General features: G+C 33.3%; 1 protein-coding gene across 1 annotated transcript; it reads left to right on the top strand.

Moving 5' to 3' along the window:
* The first annotated feature begins 20,085 nt into the window (after nucleotides 1-20,085).
* LOC120176993 lies at nucleotides 20,086-22,494 on the top strand. The gene is made up of 3 exons (XM_039183261.1): nucleotides 20,086-20,622; nucleotides 21,134-21,319; nucleotides 22,188-22,494. The coding sequence occupies exons 1-3, from the start codon at nucleotides 20,185-20,187 to the stop codon at nucleotides 22,473-22,475; spliced, it is 912 nt and encodes a 303-aa protein (XP_039039192.1). The 5' UTR covers nucleotides 20,086-20,184; the 3' UTR covers nucleotides 22,476-22,494.
* Nucleotides 22,495-24,289: the final 1,795 nt, after the last annotated feature.

The raw sequence follows: 24,289 nt of genomic DNA, 5'->3' as shown, positions 1-24,289 counted from the left end.
TAATTATAATAAAGAGTATGAAATCAGGACGGATAGGGAACCGCGTGGGGGGCTAGGGGACTTCGATGCATGAGCTGACTGGGTTGACTTGATATGGGTTTAATTACAGTTTAGTCCCTTTACTGTGCTAAACATTTATGATTTAAACCTTTTCTTTATTTTTAAGTTATAACTTATACCTATATGATCGAATTCGAAAAACAAAATATAAATAGAGAACTCGAAATAAATCTCAATCAAACTCGCACATGACAGAGGTTTGAATTAAAGACTTTACAGATTTTAAAATCTCTTCTTTGTCATTAGGTCAAGGTGTAATCTATTATTAAATTTTAATTTAATATAATTTAATCACTGTTACTTTTATAATGCTATCAATGAAGTGATTAACTATTATGATTAAAGGGTTAGATACTAAATTGGAACATATAAGAGGGAGTGAAAGTGTAATTAGACAAATCAAAACACATGCCCGTGATTTCTGACGGGACACACGGCATTTCCATGTGGGCAAATTGCTTTACTGTGGACTCTGGACCTAACAAGTCCAACTCGGGCTAGATCAAACGGCTGATATAAGTTGAGACTCACTTTAATGAACGGTGGAGATGGACCATAATTAGTCTTTTTCTGGACGATGGAAAAATTTGAATCATTAATTTGTACGCGGAGAATGTAATGGGAACAAATGAGATGTTGTAGCCTGCAGGACGTTTCTTCTTCCAGTTGTTTCGACAGAACGATGACAGTTGGGTTTCATATTTGTGATTTTCTTTGATTTGATTGCAAAGTCAAATGTCATGCCAATAAATTAATGGGTTTTAACTTGTGCATTTGGTAAAACTAAGATTACAATGTATCGTGTTGCTAATTGTCCGTTTTCGAATCATCTCCTCGGAGAGTTTAGTGTGTTGGTTCTGATTTGTCCATAACGTAATCGAGACATAACATGATTGTTTCGATTACGTTTTGGCCTATATGATTTATCAGTATCACGTTAATGCATGATGATATTGTTCTATTAGTCTATTATTTTTAGGTTTAAGGGCCACTGTTGATTTTGTAATAAACTCAGTTTATCATTTTTTGTTCTTATCATTGTTTTTGTATCAATTTAGCCATCGAAGCTGTCTATGATGTTCATCCTAACCTCTTAAGTCCATTGGATTTTTTTTTACTAACAGAACTGTGAGCTTTTTATGTCGGTGAATTAAGAGATTAGATTAAAATATTTATTAAACACACTAGTTAGAATAAATTTCTAAAATTTTATTTTTTATTTCTGTGAGATTAAGGGATTATATCAAATTTCTGGGTTTTTTTCTAATCGTTATATTTAGTAAATATTTTATTATTTATTTATTTAATAAATGTCATGCCATCATCAAGCCATGTCAGTATTATTTGGCTGATTTGAAAATTGTTGGTGTTGAAAAATGCAGAAGACTAATGGTTATGTTATTCAAAACAGACTTCCAGTGTTAGGATGAACATCATAGATAACTTCGAGAGTTAAATTGATGAAAAAAAATGATAGGGTGAAAATGATAAATTGGGTTTACTACAGGTACAACAGTGATCATTTTGCCTGTTTTTTTAACATTCATTAAGATGAATTTGGTGAAGAATAATTCTTTCGAAACGATAAATGTTTCATGGGTGAGTTGATATTGTAGAAATGAAATGAAAAAGATAGCCATCATATTTGAAAAAAAATTATTTCCAAATTATTCTATGTAGTTGTCAACAATTAAATGAGAACTTTTTGATGAAATAAGCTTTAAAATGTCGATCCATTTTTCATCTTCCAAGACAAATAAAAGTAAGCGTCTTCGTTTAATACTAGACAATAACAAAATCGAAAATGAACCCTAAATGGAACATGTTGGTTTCACAGCTCTTTTCAGGCGATTTTGCCAGTTGGAAAATCCCTCACTTTTCAGCTGCTGAGCTGTGTTGCTGGTTAGCACAAGGAATTGACCGCCGGCAAGCCTCACTCACCTTTCAAACCATTACTATTTCATTTCAAAGTTCATCGAGAATTAAAATCTGTAAGGTGGCTCGAATTGTATCATACGTAACTAATACATTAAGGAGATTATAACTCGAAACAACCTCTGTTCTTATTCCATTCTAAAAGAAAAGAGGAACACATTTGCAATCAAAATCTTGAGCCCGAAATCAAGGGATTGATTCATTAAAGTTGAATCCAAGAGAGGCAATGTGGTCCAAGTTTTCTGATATTATAATAGCATTCACTTTACAAAAAGAGGGAAGCAAACCAATAGTAACAACCTCCACTTTATGAAACTGAATCAACCTCCAATCTCAGTTGAATAAAATGGTTGAGCCTATTAGAGGTTGACTCGAATTTAAAGTGACAAATTAATTAATATATGAATTTGAGAAAGTAAGAAACGTAGTTTGATTAAAAGTAGAGAACTTTATTAAAATAGAGTTCTACTTTATTTAGTTTCCTTTGTAATCAAATATATATCCTGTAACTCCCTGAATCTCGGGTTAGTAGATTCGGATTAACCCAAGATATTTAGATAAACCTATTCATCTTGTAAGAAAGCTTGACCCAATAGATCAAAAGTTGGGCCTTGCCTTAAGCCCAATTTAAGATAAGAAAAGCCATCTGTAATATTAGGATGAAATTTACAGACTAAAATACAATTATACCATTGTTTGAAACCAAAGCTGAAAAACCTTTTATTTTAGGATGATTCACGTGTACTCTTCACCACCAAACACTCTTTCATTTCTTCTTATTTTCTCTCTTCTTCTTCCTCTTCAAGGGTGAGCTAAAGCTGAAATCTTTTGAAATTTTAAGCCTAGTTTGAGTCATCAAAGGTAAGCATATTAATCTTCATTCCTTAAGCTTCAATTCAAGCCATTAATCTCAAGTTTTGGTCATAGTTTCAAAAATGGGTTTTAGGGAGGTTTAAGAGAACCAACCGTTCTAGCTCGTTTTTAGTAAATTTAAGCCATATAGAGTGTTCTTAATTGTATCTAAGCTCTAGATAAGTTAATAACGCATTTTCTTACTTTAAATTATAGAAGGAAGTGGGGGAAAGCTCTAAAGTTGGGGGAAATGAGAAATTGACCATTGGTTGATTTCGGGAGAGATTTCAGCAGCTAGTACGTAGGGTAACACATTCACAACTTCTTCATACCATTTGTGAGCCACTAGAAATGCATTCTTACTTAAGAGTTGAGTTTGAAGCAAGTTGAGTATTTTCATGGCAGATTCTACGTTTTAGTGTTCTAACATGTTTCAAATCCTTATTTATGACTCTTATTATCACATAAGACTTATATAATGATTGAGAACCTCAAGATAACATTTTGAGGGAGTTTGAATGTTCAATTCGTGCCCAAATATGGCATTTTCTAGGCTAAGTATCGATATTAAGAGAACAATACTGATATTGTTCTTAATAAATGTGTTGACATTCGTTTTAGTTTGGATTTATTTTTCATTATTTATTATTATTTTATTTTATTACATGCCATTACAAGCCCAAACTGGTCCAAATACAATAGATCGTCCCTATTACAAGACCTGAAGCCCAATACAAACCAGCCCACCTAGCCCAAAATAACCCAAAACCTTAGATGTCAAACTCTAACCCTAACCGAAACATGCCATTGCCGCCTGATTCCAAATCAGTTCTGTCACCACCGCCTAGCCAAAGTTTCCCTGACGTCGTCGCTTCTGACACTAACCACTGCCCGTCATTTTCAGCCGACAACTGACAGAAGTCATTCAACAGTGACAACCAAATCAGTAAAAAGGGCAAATAAAATTAAAAACTCTAATAAAAATAAGGAAAATCATGGAAAATATAGGAAAATAGTAGAAACTCGATTTAGGGAAATCATTTTCCTATGACATTGAAAGCCCTTTATTCCATCAAGAAATCATCAAATCAACAAACAATAGCAAATAAAAAGAGGGGTCATTCGAAGAAGAATGGAAGAATCGGGAAAAGAGAGAGAACAAAGAGTGGAAACGAAGAGAAAAAAGAGGATAGATCAAACCAAGAAAAGGGGGTACTCTGAACGAAAAAGGAAAAAAAGAAAAAGAAATGAAAGAGAGATTGAGAACAGAGAAGATATTCAAACGGGAGAAAGAAAATTGAGGGGGAAGACGATTCAAACAAGAGAGCGAGGGACTCACCGTCACTCTTCTGCGTGCTTTGGCAGACGCCGGAGTTGAAGAAGCCGAGTAGTTTTTTTGTAGATCTATGGCACTAGAAGCTTTTCTAGGCTATCAAGGCTCGGATCCACGCTCAGAGCAAAGAGACGCGTCAACTGGTGGCAATATCTCCCCTCAGTGTAGCCAGGGAGCTTGTTTTTTTAATATATTACCCTAATACGACACCGTTTAGAGAGGGGGAGAAATTGTTGCACGCTTGGTAAAGGGGTAAACACACAGGGGCCATCTAATGTTTGTATCCCATCATTTTAGTCACTAAATGCAATATTTTAATTTTGATTTTGAGCTCCATACTTATTTTGCTTATATTTTAGTAATTTTTTTACTCTTGAATCTTTTTGGTCTAATTTTTAATTTTCACTAGCTATTTATGATTTATTGCATGCCAATCCTCTATGGTTATTGCATGATAGAATATGCTCAATTTATGTTTTTTTTGCCACTGTAAATTTTATTTTGGTCATTATTTTAGTTCATCATTTTAGTTTCTGTGGATTATTTACATATTTGACATGTTATTTCTATTTTACTTTTGACTTAGCCCTTGGTGTAGTTCTTTTTATATTTAGTTCTTGTATTGTGTATTGTATGTGAATGTATTTGTTCTATATTTGTTTCTATTGAAAACATTTTGATGTTTCGATATAACAAATTAAGTATAAATGAATTTTAAGATTTTACAAATGATTTTCTAAGTATATTCGTTTTAATTACTCGAATATCAAATTATTACTCCAAGTCTTTCAAGATCAATTTCAAACCTTACTAAATGTGTAAAATTGTGTTTTATACTTAATATATTTTTGAAACAATTTTCACAAAGTATTTTGAATCAAAATCAAGCCTAAAATCAATTTTCAAAGTGATGCACCGATGCACCAATCCATGAATCGATGCACCATGGAATAAATTAAACATCAAATGTATTTCATGCATCGATGCACATACCATGCATCGATGCACTCAGGGTTTTATGAAAACATCGAATGCATTTGATGTATCGATGCACCAGCCATGCATCGATGCACTCAGGCTATTTTGAAACATCGATTGCATTTTATGCATCGATGCACTAAGGTTCCAACGGTCAAAATATTTGAATTTTACACTTGATGCACCGATGCACCTTGGGTATGCATCGATGCAATGACGCTCCCAACTGATTTTATTAATTATTTTCACACTTAAACAACTCTATTGACTCCAATAATCATCCCCAAGGTTCAAATCAATTGAAGGAGTATTTAAACAAGTTTAGAAGCCATTAATCAACAACAAGAAACAAGAATCAAGTGAGAATCAAAGAGAAAGCATCAAACTCATTGTTTGAGCACTTCAAGCCTATTTTTCATTCAATATTCATTTTGCTTTCAAGAACACTACTTGTACTCAATTGTATTCATTCTTGAGTGTTCTTTTCTTTGTTCTAGAATTGTGTAAACAATCTATCTTGTGAGGTTTTCCTTGTAAGTTTGCAAATTTGTGTATTTCTCTTTGAGAAAGATTGTTCTCAAGAATTGGGGTATATTCTTGAGGGAGTTGTAAGGTTATCTCTTCGGCCTAAAAAAAAGAACAAATTAGTGAATTTGTTGGAAAATCCTTAGTGTGGATAGCTAAGGTAGTGGACGTAGACTTTGGTTGAGAAAGTCGAACCACTCTAAATCGCTGTGCAACTTCTTTTAATTTTTTGCAAAAGCTTCCACCAACTTTTTAATTGCCAATTCACCCCCTCTTGGCCTATTCCGTCAATTGATTAACTCAACAGTTTCATAATTATTATATATTAATATATAATATATTAGTACATATATATTATCTTATTAAATATGATATTTATATTATACTTTATTGTGTATATGTATTTCATTTTTAATTATTAAATATTATTTTGGCCGCTTTAAATAAGGCTAATTGGTTTATTCGATTAACCTATATAACGCCTTCAAATACATGGAGTGCCCTTTTAAGGGTTATTCGATTATAAAAGGATTATATTATTATTTATTTCTACTTTATAATATTTACAAGTATACAAATATATTTTATTTTACTTTAAATACACATATTTTTTACGAAATTTTCCTAGTAGATAAATATTTATTTGTTTTATTATTTTATTACTTTGTTTATTTTATGGGTCTATTTATGTATCACTTTTAGTTATTTTATCTTATTCATTGACCATCGTTTTTAATATTATTGTATTTTATTCATTTATTACATTAGATTGATATTTCATTCATCTTTTGTATAATATTTATTACCGTTGCATTCATCCATTATGCATTTATTTCTTGTTTTCCCAAATTAATCAAAGGCAATGTTGTCTTGTGTCATGGGTTAACGAAATTACATCCAACATGATTGGACTTTAATTTTCGTTAATTCACGTGGTAAGAGAACATCCTTTTCAAATAAAATCGAGTGAATCAAATTTGTTTTAGAGTCAAACATTTTACAAAGAAGTTCACTCTTTTCAAAATTCATTCATTGAAATAAAAAGATCATAATTTAAATCTTGGATTTGAATATGTAAAATTTCACCATTTTAGACAACATATAATCAAAGTATCAATTTTGGGAGTCTTGGGGGTGATAATCATTCCCCACGTGTAATTGACTCCCAAACCCTTAAAACATATTTTTGGTAGTATGTAGACCAATTTTCGTATTTTAAATGATTTTTCTAAAATTCGTTGAAAATGCGTTTTTAGGTATTCGGCTTATTTAACCCAAAGTTCAATGACGACTCCAAATCAAATTAATTCAACATTCATAAAAAATCTCAATTTCCTAAAATAAAGTCATAATTATTTTAAATTCATTTTTCGTTAAAAATGGTTATGACAAAAGGCATAAAATCAAAGGGTTTTGTGAGGGAAGTATCGATACCCCTTAAAGGAGTATTGATACTGGGGGTTCGGTATGAGACCCAAGGGTTGGTATTGAGACCAAAATTCCAATGTCTAATTTTGTTATCGGTACTCTAGGGGAGTATCAATACCAAGGGTTGAGTATCAGTACTGACTTGAGATTATCGATACTAACCCTTATTTCCTTAACTAAAATTTACTATGGAGTATCGATACCCTAGGTAAAGTATTAATACTCGAGGGTCAGTACCGATACCGAGAGGTTTAGTATCGGTACTAGCATACTTTTTTGGGCTTTATTGCCATGGGATTTTGAGATGTGATGATGTTCCCAATAACTCTATTGTTGCTATCAATAAGACTACAAGTGAGAAGAAGTTAATAATCAAATACATCTAGAAACGAGATCAATTAGGGTGACATAAAACTAGCCTTGATTGAATGCTTGGGAAATGATGAGGACAGCCGAGTTACTTTAGCAAATGATACTAGTATCGAGAAATAAAATCAGTCCAGATATCCTTAGTTAGTGCGTGAGGCACTTTAAACTGACTAACTAGGGTCGAGGCCCGAAACTTGTGAGGGGTGGGTTAGTCAAGGGTGTTGTGTCCGATTAAGAGATTTTGGGCCTCTTTCTCGGTAGACTAGAGGGTGTATGAGCTCCAAGAAGCAGAACCCTCATCGCACCATGATATCTACTATAGAGTAGAGTGTGAAGTATATGAGTATATTCACTATTGCATTACACTTGATAGCTTGAGCATTTAATGAACACTTTTAGTGTGGTTTAATTGTTAGTGTGACACTGGGCTAGTGAGCTCAACATTTGGAATTTGTTTCTATGCACAAGTATCTAGGGTAGTTGAGGAGCCTTTTGAGTAGTAGCGTTCCAGATCGAGTGTAGCGTAGAGTACGTCTTGAATTATTCTTTAGAGGGAATGTATTATTTGTAGACCCTTGTATATTTCGAGTCGTAACTTTATTTTGAAAAGTAGGTTCTATATTTTGATATACTTGTATTTTGGGAGCTCCCCAATTTAAACTTATTGTATATATGTGTGGTTGAATTATTTGACTTAAATGGATTTTTAATTGTTTATAACGAGTAATTAAAAGAAATATTTTTGGGTTAGCCACTTTGTGGTCTGTGTGGCATTCTAATCGTTTGACTGTGTGTCAAATCGGTTTAGGGTGTTATATATCCCTATAAATAGATACTAAGGGTAAGGATTAGCTTACACATTAGACTTTTTCTTTATCTCCTTATGCATTTTCTTCTTCATATTAGTGAAATTCTTCTCCTCTACTTGTGATTTTTCCCTTTTGGATTTTCAATGTAAATCTGTGTCATTTATTTTTCGATCGTGTTTATGTGTATGCCGATAATTATTTTGATATTATAACAAATTGATATCATAATTTCAAGTTCAAGATTATGGTAAAAATGAAGTATGATATTTCGTTGTTAGACAAACAACATGTTCTTGTAATGAAATGAAGATTCGGGGATATCCTAACACGATTGAACTTAGATGATGCATTGCAAGCATTTAGTAAGAATACATCATCAGATCGGAAAAACGGAGAAAAACATAAGGATCTTAAAGTCGTATCTCAGATCCTTTTAAGCTTATCAAATTAAATATTGCAAGATATGTTGAAAGAAAAAACGACTGCTTCTTTGTGGGCAAAATTGGAGCAACTATGCATGCAGAAATCATTGACCAGTAAGTTGCACTTAAAGCAAAATATTTATTTACTCAAGTTGGCAGAAGGTTCATCTCTTGAAGAGCACCTGAAAGTATTTATGGAAACTATCTCTGATATAAAGACTTTAAAAGTGAAGTATGACCAAAAAGACTTAGGTTAATCCTCCTATGTTTTCTGCCTCATTCCAACTCAACTTTTAGCGACCAATTATGTACAGTCTTGAAACACTTACTTTTGGAGAAGTGTACAATGACCTGCACTCGTTTGACAAGATAAAACATCTTGCATCTGGTTCCAAGTCATAGGCAGAGCGTCTCGTGGTGCATGGATCGACTAGATCAGATCGTGAAAGAAAAAGGCGAGCGTTCTTTTGATAGTATATGAAAGGGTAGATCAAAATATTCCAACTAAGGTAAAACTTGTCACTTTTGTAAAAAGAAAAGTTATGTTAAATAGGAGTGTTACAAATTACAAAATAAAATCAAAGAGATGTTAAAGAGCAGAACTTTGGAAAATCTGGTGAGGTCGGTGTAGCGATAAGTGCGATGATGGAGAACTACTAGTTGATGTTGATGACAACTCTATAACAAGTGATGAGTGGATATTTGACTCTGTTAGCAGGTTTCATATGAGTCCTAGTCGTGACTGGTTTGCGACGTATAAAGTTGTATCTACAAGTTATATATTTTTGGGAAATAATATCCTTTGTAAAGTCGCAAGTATTAAGATGTTCGATGAGATTGTTTGAACACTTGGTAATGTGAGACATGTTCCATATTTGAGCATAAATTTAATTTTGTTAGGTACCCTAGATTCAAAAGGGAACAAATTATCTAACTATGGACATTTGCAAGGGCTCTATTTTTGTGATGAAAGAACAGAGAAAGACTGCTAAGTTTTATGTTCTATAGGGTTTAACAATTTTAGATAATGCAATTGATGTTTCCTTCTCCTTATCAAATAATGATGTTACTAGTAAAAATATTTTGACTAAATTAAGCAAAAGGAAAAACTTTGTTGAACAAGATAATTGTGGGCAAAACGGTTATGTGAAGCAGAAAAGAGTTCAATTTCGAGGGTATAATAGATTTGAAGATAAAATTATCATTGATGATCGGGACCGTGTTGTGCATGATATTGCTCGTGGTGATACATTTGTCAGCAAAGTTGGCACTTATGATAACCATATCGGTGTGAAGACTAAATCCAAGCTTAAAAAAAGCTTGGATTCAGTTGTACCCATAACTGAAGATTACCTATTTGAGGGGTGTTGTGAAATATGTGGAAAACTTATTCATTGAAGTGAAGAATTGTTTTTGTTAAATTTGAGTGTCGCATCGAGTTTGAGTGTTTTATCTCGAAATATTCACATTTTCAAAATTCATGTCAATGTGAATATTTATTAGAGTTTGACTCAAATTCAAAGTGGTACAAATTAATTAATACCATTTTGTCCCATAAAAAATGTCCATTATTGACTTTTTAAAAGTCTAAATTTTAAACCAATTATTGTTTTAAATATTTAAAATAATTAAATTTTTTAAAATATATATTTAAAAACTACTTAATTCGAGATTTTAAAAATATATTTTTACATATTTTTATCAATAATAAACTTTAAATAATAACATGTCAAAGTATAAAAAAATGACAAAAAAGTCAATAATAGATATATATTTTTTTTGTATAGAGGGAGTATAAAATTTGGGAAAGCAAGAAATCTAGTTTGATTAACAGTAGAAAATTTTATTATAGTAGATTTCTACTTTATTTATCTATTTATATAAATAGATATTAAAGGTAAGAGTTAGACATTAGGTTTTATCTTTATCTCGTATTGTATTTTCTTCATCATATTATTGAAATTCTTTTTTTCATGTTGTTTTTTCTTTTGGTTTTTCATGTAAATATTAGTGTTATTTATTTTTTGCTCGTGTTTATTTATTTGTCAATAATTATCATGATATTATAACACAGCCACACTAGTAAACGGAAACCCTGGATTTGGAGAATGTCCTCCCTTTTAACTGCAATTTTTCAAGAAGAGTTTGACCAGAGATTATAAACTTACATCGGATAAGGAGATCAGTGGCAGACAAGTTCTTAATAACCATAAATACCTATTTTGCATATTGTCACGTCACCTTCGAATATTAAGACTTCCAAAGAATATATTCATAGTAGAAGTCCTTAAACTTTGTCATTCCAGAAATCATATTTTTTTTAATATGAACTCCGATGATATCAATCAGGTTAATTAATAGGTAATTATTATGATCCTAAATCTAACCACAACACTTAAAGTCACTATAATTTTTTTAGACTTTTTCCAATCACATATCTATCTTCTATCTTGTGACAAAATCAATAGATATCGATACTTATCAATGATCACAATTTCATCGATTATGATTTTTCACTCAAACCAGAAAGAATAAACAATCTATAACGAACAAAACTATGTTGTTCTCATCAACATATATAATCTTAAAACTTTCGTTGTTAAACTTTTTAAATAGAGCCATTCATAATTTGTGATGGGGCTGGAAGGCACATTTTAACATCTTGATTCCAATGGTCAAATAAGCAGTATCATCGGCAGTAAAGCTATTCCAAATTGGGAAGGCATTGAAATACCACCCTGCTCTTAAGCGACTTGCCACGAAATTTCATAGCCTAATCGATCCCATGGGCCACGGTGAACGGCTAGCTGTTCAGAAAGCTAACGGCAAGCCTTATCCGATCCATGCGGTTTTAAAAATTTAAAATTCTCTTATATTTTAAATATTTTCTTTGTATTTTATATGAATGGTTTAATTTCGTATTCCATAAGAATTTATAATCCCACATCCTCTAAAATTTTAATATAATCTTTTATGTTTGCACCCCTAACCCCTCCTGACACAAATTCGTGTGTCCCAACCGACAAGCCTAATGTATTCATTCAGATGCAAGAGTGTTGAAATCATCTAAATCCCAGCCAAATCCTCACTGTGTTGGTTTAACAATGGGCTATCTGATTAATTTAAGCCCCAAGTTTTGTTGTTTTAATGTGGTTGGGTCGAGTGGGTCCCCCATAATTAAATGTGACTAGTAAACACCCTTAATTATATTATTATAATCAATATTACATTGACTAATCCCACCATCTTTAAATTTATATCCGACTACAATATTTCAATTAACACTTTAAAGAAAACTTGTTAATATCATGTATAAAACTTTGACGTATTAGTTCAATAATTCTTTTCTGTTAAATATTCAAAGTACTTTATTTTTATTGATGGTGTCTTAATTCAATCATAATTTTTATAATATTCTACAAGTCATGAGTTGAAAATTGAAATGGATATAAATATATATTAACTTTTAATTTAGAGATAAAATTTGGGAAATTATAATATAAAAATAATATATATACAACATAAAATTTTTAAGTTCTACGTACTCTTTAGATTATTTACTTGATTCACTTTTTATGATAATTATTAATTTAATGAATAAATAATATATACATAACATCTAAATATTATTTTATGATAATTATTAATTTAATGAATAAATAAAATTCGATATAAATTGCCAAGTCTACTGTATATATTATATAGTATCTCGTTCCTTGTCAATTTTTCTGACTTCACCCATGTAAACACATTGTTTATAATAAAAATATTTATACTTTTTCCTGAATATAAAATTATACATTTAATATAAAAAGGAAATGTTTAATTAGTCCATATCCATATCTTAAATGAAGATTGTATGCATTGTACTGAATCTGGATAAAAAGTGTAAATTACAAATTTCACTCCTCAAGTTTTACTCATTTTTATTTTGATCATTAAAGTTTAAAAAATTAATTTACTTATTAAACTTTCGATTTTCTCATATTTAATAACTTAATATCCTTATGAGTAGATAATTTTCTTTTAAAACTAATAACATATTTAAAAAATTCTTATTTTTTTGGTAAAAAAAATCACAATTTCAAATTTCATTCTTGATTATGGAGCATCTTCTTTCGAAATCTCAACTGTGGAGAGATAAAGGAGGAAACGAGTTTTATATTTTGATTCAACATTGATTGAATGATGTATAATTATAGGTTAGCTTGGTTTTGAATTTATGGTGAGTTTTATAGATTTTAAAGTAATTTTAGATAAAATATAAATTGATAGAGTGATAGGAGATAATGAGATGAGTTCGTCAGAATCTCCAATGGCCGAAAAATACATTAGAAAATAAAAACTGCAGTATCAACATGACACATGATTCAAACTATAAAAGTTTCAGGAGGAAAGAAGATACAATCAAAGAAAAAGAAAGAAATAAAGGGGAAATGACATGGATACATACGGATTCCATGCCAATAAAAAACGTTTCACATCAGCTCACGTGGCTGCTTTCTTTTTATGACTAACACCTGAGTGACTAAAACATAAATAAATCAAAAGTTTGCTGAGTAAATTAATCTTTTTAAAATTTAAAGACCAAAATAAGAGTTAAAAAAAGTTGATTGAGAAATTTTTAATTTACCTATAAAAATGAAGTAACGGTTCTTGGCATTTGATTGATGAATGAAACGATGGGTTAATAACTGTTGACTCAATCTTCGCGCCAATGTAATTACCCAAGTAAGCCATTTCTACTTTCTTGGCGTTTATACTGAAAATCACCCTTAAACTCAATAATTATATATCAGACATTCTCTCCCTTAATATTATCAATCTAGCACCTTTTCAGACACGATGATAATAAAACGAAGATCGTTAACCGCGTCTTCTCGAGTTTTGTCTGAGCTGACGTCACTTAAGGAAAGACGCAGATGGTCATTTGCGCCATCTTTGAATGTCTGACACGTACGGAAGGCGCGAATCATGATCCACACCTTTCCTTTCATTCAGTCGAATCGTCCGTCTCTCACATTGATTACCACTCGTCCCCTCTCTTCTCCTTATAAATACCACACTCAACACATCCCTCAAACCACACTCAAATCTCAAATTCTCTCATTCTTCCTATTATCAATCTTTATATTAAGAATATAAAATATTTTTATTATATTATAATTATTTAATAATTTATTATTTTATTAAATTTTATTGTAAGAATTTTTTATTACTTTTTGCAAATATAAAATAGAAGGCGGGTTGCTATGTTTAGATGAGAATCATATCTCGAGACATTTTGCCGATAAGGAAATAATTTTAAATTGTGTTGTTATTTTAGTTATTGTGAATGTTTTTATTTATTTAATTTTTTAGTATTAATTTATATTTTAATTTGTATACTATTTATTAAATTAGGAGAGATGTATATTAGATTCATTCATTCATAACGCTAAGTTAGAGATACATAGTCGTGTCTGACTATATTTAGGTGAGGCTCGATTCAGTTACACAGTGAAATATGATGACACTTAACCTTGAACCCAACCTTATTTCTGCACTGGTTGAGAGATGGAGACCAGAGACACACACATTCCATCTTCCGTGTAGAGGGTGCACTATTACGCTAGATGATGTTTCCATACATTTGGGGATTCCAATAGATGATGGTGTGATTTCTGGGGTGGCGAGTGGTAACTGACATTCCTTGTGCGATGAGTATCTTAGAGGTGTCCCGCCTAATTTCAACGGTGGTCGAATACCATTAAATTGGTTGGATACAACTTTTAAACATTTGAGTCGTGACACCTCTGAGGAACAAGTTAAAATATATGCACGAGCTTGTATATTACAGCTCATATGAGGGATCATGATGCCCGATAAATCGCGTAACCAAGTTCATTGTATGTGGTTGCGTCACCTCGAAGATTTTCAAGTTGTCGGTGGACTCAGTTAAGGCTCCACAGTTTTTGCATTTATGTATATGGAAATGTGTTGAGCAACTGATTATCGAAAAAATGCTATCGACGGATGTCTCATTCTTCTCCAGTCTTAGGCATGGTATCAAATGTCATTTTTATGTTCGGTCGTGAAAAACCTGTTGGTCTTCCCGCTATTGTTGAGGTAATTTCAATACTGAATTCGTATATAAATAATTTTGCTGAGTATATAACGAATTTTTTTCAGTGAATAGGTGGTCAAGTGCAAGAAAAGATCATCGGGATTTACCATAATGTTGATACAGAGGTACACATTTAAATTTTATTATTTACTTTTAATTATCGTTATATAATTAAAATATTATTTTGATAAGAATTATACATATTTGTTTTAGTATCAATGGGCTCCTTATTCTACTAAAGAAATGAGGATTTGCATCCCACATCACTTGATAGGCCTATTAGATTTCTAGACGAAGGTGGTTCCTCTGATATGTTATGTTATTGTCGAGTGGCATCCTACTGGTCGCGTGCTTTGCCAATTTGGTTTCGTACAATATATTCTGGAAGCACCTAAGAATCTCAACGATATGCATATCATTGATAGATGGGGGAAAAAGAAGTCGATTGACTACTGAAGCACATCGAGTGAGTAATGATATGGGATGATTGACGTGGACGCATTCCCCGTACGGAACCCATTTATGTGGATGATTATTATGATTAGTTCAACATGAACGGGAAACCATTCCTACTTTATGAGGAAGCACGAGGCGGAAGCATTCATTAATTCCGACAAAGACGTCCACCGTCACAACATCATCGTCCCTCGACTCGTGAATAGTGAGCAGATGCTTTTGCCTCGTCATCAGTTGTAGCACCAGAATCATCACAACAACCACCTTATATATTGGTGTACATTCTATAGTCGTTTCAGATGGCACCACAACCGTATCAGATGACATCACAACCATTTCAAATGCCACAATAGTTGGGTCAGACACCACCACTTCTATATTAGATGCCACTGCATTCGGGTTTTATGACATCTCTTGACGGATATTATACTTCCATGCTTGTAGATCCAGCGTGGGGTTCATATGTTGCTTATTTGGTGGGTGAAGGTTCACCACATACACAGATACCTCTGGTGCAATTTTTGTACTCATCGATGTTGATGTTTTCACAATTTTCTATGAGCGGTGGAATAATCAGTCATACACCTCTAGGGTTATTATTCTATGGAAGTGCTACATCGTCATAAGTTCCTTGTCAAAAAAAATGTAGTTGCTCCTGATTATGATGATGATATCGACGACGAGAGTGAGGAGGAATAACAAGTTATACGAAGAAATCCTCATCGACACAGACATACACCGCCCTGCGGAACACATTCAAGACGCAAACATCGATAGAATTGTTTAGTTTGTAATGTTTTTTATTTAATTTTCTTTATTTACTAGCAATTGTAAAGTTTTATTTAATTATGACAATTTATTTAATTTTTGTTAATGTTTTTATTATTTAATTGTTCGAATTGTATCGTCTGCATTTAATGTTTCTATTTAGTTATTTTTATTGTTTGAATTGTATCGTATTCTTGTATTTAGTTTGTAATGTTTTTATTTAATTTTCACTGAGTAACCCATTACTCGGTGATGCTCAAATGTCATTAATTGAAAGTAAATGAAAATTAAATAACACAAACTTAGATTTTATAAACAATAATTACAACGACACAACGTCAACAGTTACTTGATGACAAAAGTGATGGTCATTTTTTCCTATTATGTCCTAGGTTTCTACAATGCCCACATCTTTTGTTTTCTCTGGACGTCTCCCGAATATCAATATCACAATGAATTCGAATGAATTTCGGATGACTGGGCTCCCTTAATAAGGACGAATCTGGTACTATTGAAAGCCAATTCTGAACCTCATCAGGGTATTTCTTATTACCTATGGGGGGGAACTCAAATTTATATACCTTAAATATTTCTGAAAGTCAGTATACGGGATCCAAAAAACGGTTATAGTCTTGACGGATATAAGAGCAAACTGTTATGACATGGGAGCATAGATACTTCAAAGCTTGAAAAAACCCACAGTCACACCACCTGTCTTGTAGATTAACTTTGAACAAATTAGCTTGAATCCCTTGAAGAGGTCATGACATCTCTATGACACTAAGTAATTTATGGGTTCTAGAGAAGATTGTTATAAACATTCCATTTAATGCATCAATTCTTTTTTGTATATCTGCAACTAATCTTGGGTGATAGACATGATTGTTTTGCATCCAAGTTTGAGCTTGTCCCCCGAGCTTGGCAAAAAGTGTTCCCAAATGAAAATAAGTTGTTTTAACCAAAACCGTTATTGGTAAATGGTGTGCCCCCTTTAAGGTCGAATTGATAGCCTCAGCCAAGTTGGTTGTCATGTGTCCATTCGATATCCACCATCATATGCATTTGTCTACATTTATTTGTTGATGAGGCTGATGTATTGTATCCTTACTCGTTCTTTCCTCACAAATCTTGAAGCATATACTCAAATGTTTTAGGTAATAGTTCATAACCTGAGTGTCAAATATAAAACTTACTGTTAATTTTCCACAAAAAAATGAAAATGATTGAGAAATAAAATTAGGCATTTTAACATACCCATACACACAAATATTTGATGCTCATCATTCTTCTTGAACTTTCTATGATAGTTAGTAGCAATGTGTCAGATACAATATCGATGTTGGACATATGGTGGTTACCACATTGGACATAAAGAATCCATTATTGCTTTGATCTCAGCTCCGCAATCTGAAATGACACATATTTTTTCCCTTGTGACAACATGTAAAAGTAAGTTTCTGAGGAAAAAAGCTCAAGTATATGTATCTTTCTCTTTCAACAAAGGCAAAAGCAACTGGAAGAATATTGCGATTACCATCTTGGACAGCTGCCAATAGTAAAACTTGCTTTTATTTTTCATACAATAATTTCTCATCATTTTGGACCACGGGCTTGCAGTATTTTACATCATTAATGTATTGTGGGTAAGTCCAAAAAATGATAAAATTGGCATCAATTGCGAAGTACTCGATCATTGTGGTATGCATGGAAAATTTTGAAGTCGACAATTGTCCCGTGATTCAATCTGCGCACTATCCTAAACCAACTTGGTAGTTCATTGTAAAATGCATCCTACTCGCCGTGAAGTTTTTTAATGGCATTTTGCTTTTCCTTTCATGCTTTCCTGTATGAGGCGGTGTACCCATATTGTGACTGTATAGCTGAAATCAACATCGCAATAGGAGTTTTCTTTGACCATGGGCATGATGGCTTGGCAGATAATGTCAGAGTCCAAGTTGGGATGATCTTGGTTAATCTCTCCAGCACATCATGTGTGAGGACCGTTATATATTGTTAGTTCCCATATATTGTTTTTCATTTTCCTCTTCGATACACGAACCATCCAATTGCATCCGTTATCACATTGGACATAGTGGCATACATACTTTTCGGTGGTAGAACGGTCGACTTTGGACTGAACGAAATTACAAATATTGTATAATTAATTTCCATCATCAATTCTTCTTTGGATGGAAACTCAATTCCTTTATATAACTCACTATCATTGACTTATGAGTTAAATCCGTAGTCACAAACATTAGGTATATCCGTAAATTTTGGCTCGTACATTGCACCATAGTCAACTTCATACATGTGTGTTGGAGGTTTAGTGTGTACCATATTTGTGGTAACTTCATCTACATCATCATCATTGGAGTCCATATTGACTGCGGTGATTCTGGCTGAACGAATAGTCCAGTCTCAGCACCATCTGCCCTAGCTCATGAAGAGGTTCTTCTGGTGGAAATGATGGTTTCTCCACAATGTCTATATTTAGGTCGAACAAGTTGGTAGTTGAATGCATCCCCCTTGAACTTAAAGACATCTCCACATTAAGGTCGAAGAAGCTCGCAGTTGAATGCCTCTCCCTGTAACTTGAAGGCATCATGTCAAATGGGTACTGCACAAATTGTTGCGTTGAGGGAATCTCTATATTTAGGTCAAATAAATTTTACAGATGAATGCATTCCCCTTGAACTAGAAGCAGTGTTGCTACACATATTATTTATGGAGTCACATCGGTACAGATCGTAACAAGTTGCTAATGAATGTCTCCCCATTGAACTTGATGAGATGTCACCATGGTGTGGATTTCTCATTAAAGAGTTAAAATCATTACACATTACTTGAGTTGGGCTGTCAACTTGATCAACTTGTTGAGTCGACCCATAGTGGGAGCATAATGATATAACACGAACCACATACACTTCAACAAATGTCACATACATCTGTGTGTCAGCATCTAAATATTGATTCTGAGAATCAATCATCATAGAAACATCGTCATTGTTGGAGAGTTCGAACGCTGAATAAGTTAACGGAAATATTACGATTGGAAATCTGTATTGAATTGAGGAAAGTCTTCTGGTACTTCAAACATGAACTTTCATTGAAATTTTAGTGATCGGCTCCTCAAGAGTGATGTTTCTCTTGAAGGATATTTTGACATAATGATTTGATGCAAAGACAATGTCGGTTCATCTTCCCGAATTTCTTTATCATAGTAAATAATAGCTGAAATACATGTCATTTTGAGAGTTTGAAAGATTAAGTCTTATATCTACAAAAACAATAGCTAAAAATACACTTAAATAAATAAATAATATATGAATTAAAATATAAACTAATCCAAAATATTAAAAAAAATTAACAATAATTTAACTAACACAATTTCATATTGTTACCGTATCGACAAAATGTCTCGAGGTATTATCCCGCCTTCCAATTTTACAACCGTAAAAAATAATACAAAATAATTAGTACAATAAAATTTGTTCAAATAATTAAATATAAAATAAATATAACATAATAAAAATATTTTTACATTATAAAAACAATAACAAAATCTACTTAGCTTGATAGAAGTGAGGATAAATAAATAATTTTGATATGATGATATTTGCGTTTAGAGGGGTTATTTATAGTGGAGAGATCATTAAAAAGTTAAATTTTCAGGGTCGGGTAATAATGAAGTACTCAATAAATCATCGTGTATAATGAAAGGCGCGGTTCTTGATCCGCTCCTTCTGTACGTGTCAAATATTCAATGAAGGCGCGTATGATCATATGTGTCTTTTCTTATGTGGCACCGGTTCAAACAAAACTCACGAAGACATGACTGACAATCTGCGTTTTATTGTTATCGTGTCAAAAAGAATGTTAAATTGATTATATTAGGGGAGATTATGTCAGACATGTAATTATTGAATATAATAATGATTTTTCGGTAGAAATGCCTTCTTTCTCTACCTGTCCCATATTTATTCCAAGATAACACAAACTTGAAAACCATTACACAGAAATGGAACATTTCCCCTGTCTCGTGACTGTCAAAACTTGAAAAAAAAACTTTAAGACACAAACAAACGCTGTTCACCCTTCTTCGCCCTTTGTCGTGAAGAAAACACCCGAAAATTTTAAAAAATGCATGCAAAAACGGATTCAGAAGGGACGAGCATCGATGCCTCATGGCCGCCGAGGTCGCCCTGGCGGCCGGTTTACTATGTCCAGAGCCCCTCGAATCACGACGTCGAGAAGATGTCGTATGGTTCGAGCCCCACGGCTTCACCAACGCACCATTATTACCATTGCTCCCCCATTCACCATTCCCGGGAATCGTCTACGTCGAGATTCGCGGCTTCTCTTAAGAACCCCAGGGGCCTTTCTTCTTGGAAACATGTGCAGCTTGGTCGTGGCGATGGTGACGACGACGACGATGAAATGGACGGTCGTGATGGCAGTAAGGCTGATAAAGTCAGGCTTTATCTTTGCCTGGTTTTCTTGTTTTTCGTGCTGTTCACAGTGTTCTGTTTGATCTTGTGGGGTGCTAGCAGGAGTTACAAGCCTAAAATCCTCGTCAAGGTTGGATTTTAATTTTATGTTTTTGGAAAATTTTGATTCTTCTTTGAGTTGACTCAGTTGTCACCGGATTCGTTTTTGGCCTTCCCCCCACCCCCTGCTTTTTTTTTTGACTGAGTAAACTCAATGATTATATGGGTTTTTCTTTTCACTGAAAATATGTAAAGCCACTTTTAATCTTTTTATTTGCAAAACGTGGTTGGCACTCTCCATCCGGCACCTAAAGTATTGAATGCTCCTGAAAAACAAAAAAGGATTTTTCTTTTCCATTGATTGATGAAATTTTAAACCCAGACTCCATGAGTCAACTCAGTGACTCAGTTAACTAGTTTTTCTCATGAAATATGGGGCATTTAGCCATTCACAGATATCTAGGAGGCCTAGGAATGTGGAATGGACGCCGGTTTAATTGCTTTATACCGTAATTTGAGCCTTATTTTGCTAATTAATCAAATCAAATAAAATCATTACGACTAAACATTCCCTAAAGTATGTGTATTGATCTTGTAAGCAGCACATAGTGTTTGAGAACTTCCATTATCAGGCAGGCAATGATGAATCTGGGGTGCCAACAGATATGATTTCACTAAATTCAACGGTTCAGATTTCATACAGAAACCCAGCTACATTCTATGCCGTCCATGTCACCTCTACCCCTTGGGAGCTTCACTATTTCCGGCTCAAAATTGCCTCCGGACTGGTAAAAAATAAAACTCATTTCCCCTTCTAATCTTTTGCACTAGTAGAATCCATCAAATAATCTCGATGCTAAATGATAATATTATTTTTCTAGTAGTCTCGATATTCCACTCAATTGTAAAACATCATTTGTATTAGTAGTTTAAAATAGTCAAAAGGGTAGCTTTTACTCTCCTAGTAGACTCATTTTATCACTTTCGATCTTATCTTATTTTCGTATCAATTTATACATTGCAATTGTTCAATTACATCATTTTATAATCCACTTATAGCTTAAAACGCCTAAATTATAATCCTTAAAACCCTATTACCTCTAAACACTAACTTATGATTTATAATTTAGAGTTTTAAGTTAGGAGAAGAGATGCAATTAAATAACTTTAAGTGTTAAATTGAAGTAAAAATACGATACGAGTTAAAAAAATAAATTTGGCACTACATGAATAAAAGTGATCCTTAAGCCTTTAAAATAAGGGTTAATTAAGGGTGGAAAGTGATAGCTTTGGTTAAAAATGGGAAAGCAAGGACTTTTGGGTTAGTAGTTAGCAGCCTAGAGAAGTGGGAAATTGAAACAGAGGGATTTGAATACTGTTATCCATGTCTTTATTGGAGTGCCCCAACATAATCTCAATTGGTTTCATCGTTTGTTTCAAGTTCAATTATGAATGTGGCCAATTGATTTGAAAAAAACGCCTTTCGAAAAGGACCTTTGCTGCTTAGCTGGCTTGCATACATTGGACCACAATATAGCTTCACACTTTCATCCCTAGGATTGTAAGGAATGTTCCGTGGTTTTAAACTGGGGCCTTATCCCGTCTGTTTTCATTTGATGTTGTTTTGGTTACTGATGTCATTAATGTATGAAGCAGACGAAGAAGTTTACGCAGTCACGGAAGAGTCAGCGGAAACTGGTGACGATCGTCGGAGGGTCTCAAGTTCCACTGTATGGTGGGATACCGTCTCTTGTGAAATCTAGAGAGCATCTGAACACCGTTGCCGTGCCTCTTAACTTGACATTTGTGATGAGGTCAAGGGCCAACATTTTGGGCAGATTAGTGAAAACCAAGTTCTACGGGCGAATCCGATGTTCTGTCACTCTCAGAGGTAACAAGCTTGGGAAGCCTCATAATTTGACACAATCATGTATTTATCAGTGACCGAGCTGAGTTATTCACATCGTTTGCTTATCTGAAATACCAACAATGCATATACTCGGTGATGGTTTGAAACTTGAGGTAGACAGTGATGATTCTTGTCGAATTCGTTCACCGATTCCTCCTTTTCACAGTTGTTTAATGTACGCCTTTCGAACTAGTTATCTTCGTATGCATTTTACTGAAGCCTTATGCCTTTAGAAAAGCATCTTTCTGGAATGCAATAGGGAGCTGATAAGCACAATGCAATGCGAGCACATAAACAAACATGCATCCATGATAGTGTTTATTGGCGAGTTTTAACTTCAATTTTACTTTGCCTCGTCGTCTTCAGTCTCGTGTCAATGGCAAGGATTATTTTGTGTAAAAAGGCCATCCTTCCCTTTATGCTCCTTTGGCTTCGATGTTGGCGGAAAACTTTAATACGAGCTTTTCCCTCGGCCCTTTCTTCTTGCTTCTCACCATCTTCGACTTCCTGATTGAACCATCCTAACATCAGCACCCAAATCCTTCCTTTTAACTTTTTTTTTTGGACAATTCAGTTAATTTTATTACCCAACGAATCAAGAACTGCTACAAAAAAAAAACCGATCACAAAATCGTATTACACTATACTTACAAGACAAAAGATCGGTTAATTAATACCTCAAGAATTACATAAGAAAGTATTGATACTATCAGACATATTAATATTTACTCCCCTCAATTTAATAGAATCAGAATTTTTGATGCAAGCAAGAAGTTCTTCGGCAGTCCTTGTATTTCTTCGAAAAATTCGTCTATTTCGTTCCTCCCATATCACATATTTTGGCACACCAAACAATCTTTAAAATGGTTGAGATAGGAGATTTGCCTTTCCAGGTATTGCTTGCCCATGTGATCAAGTCTTCCCAGGTTGAGATTGATTTCTTTAACCCATTATGAAGCAAAATAGAATCCCATAAATTAGCAGCCATTGGACATTCAAAGAATAGGTGAGACCGAGTTTACATCATTTCATTGCAAAGTACACAATCCCCCGATGTGATAATTCTTATTCGCAGAAGTTGATCACGGGTAGGGAGACAATTAAAAGTTTGATCACCATTTTTATTTATTTTTAATAAAGGAAACAAATGCCAACCACTTGTCCAGGGCTTATTTATGAAAGAAACCCAACTGAGATATAAATGGTGCATCGATTTCTCCTGCTCATCATTTCTGCAAAATTTGCAAGCTGTTGAATTCATAAAACAGTGAAAAAGTTGGCGTTTTTGGGGAGTTATCTCGGATAAGCTGGTTTCTGGCATGACTTCTTTTCATTTATTAAACATTCATAAAGCTTTGCTACTAGAAATTGTTATGTACCTAACGAATAAGAATTACAACAACAACAAAACCTTATTCCCATATGCAATGGGGTAAGGGGAGGTAGGATAGTAGGCTGCTCCCAACACATGGTTGAGACCATCTTCCGTGGAATACCTCTGGCAGTCAGAAAATTAAAAATAAAGATAAAATACAATGCATGTATAAATAAATAAATAAATACATATTTGAACAGTCTTCATATACAGTCTTCATATGCGCGTCTGTAATGAGAAGTAATCCATGCTAATAAATCTCTGCATAATAATCTCTGCATATAGACAGAAATGTAAGACCCGACTAAAATTAAAAAGAGGAATAACGAATAAGAATTCCCTCACCGTATTTATTATAAAGTTGTTAAGCTTCAAAATTTATTTAAGGGCAAAATATAAATAGTCCCTAAACTTTTAGGACGATTGCATTTTGGTCACCCAACTTTAAAAACTTGTAATACAATCATCGAATTT

Source organism: Hibiscus syriacus, unplaced genomic scaffold (genome assembly GCF_006381635.1).
Source record: "Hibiscus syriacus cultivar Baekdansim isolate YM2019G1 unplaced genomic scaffold, ASM638163v2 tig00112276_pilon, whole genome shotgun sequence".
Classification (NCBI taxonomy): Eukaryota; Viridiplantae; Streptophyta; class Magnoliopsida; order Malvales; family Malvaceae; genus Hibiscus; species Hibiscus syriacus.
The sequence above is the reverse complement of the archived record's forward strand: the minus strand, read 5'-3'. Positions and strand labels throughout refer to the sequence as shown.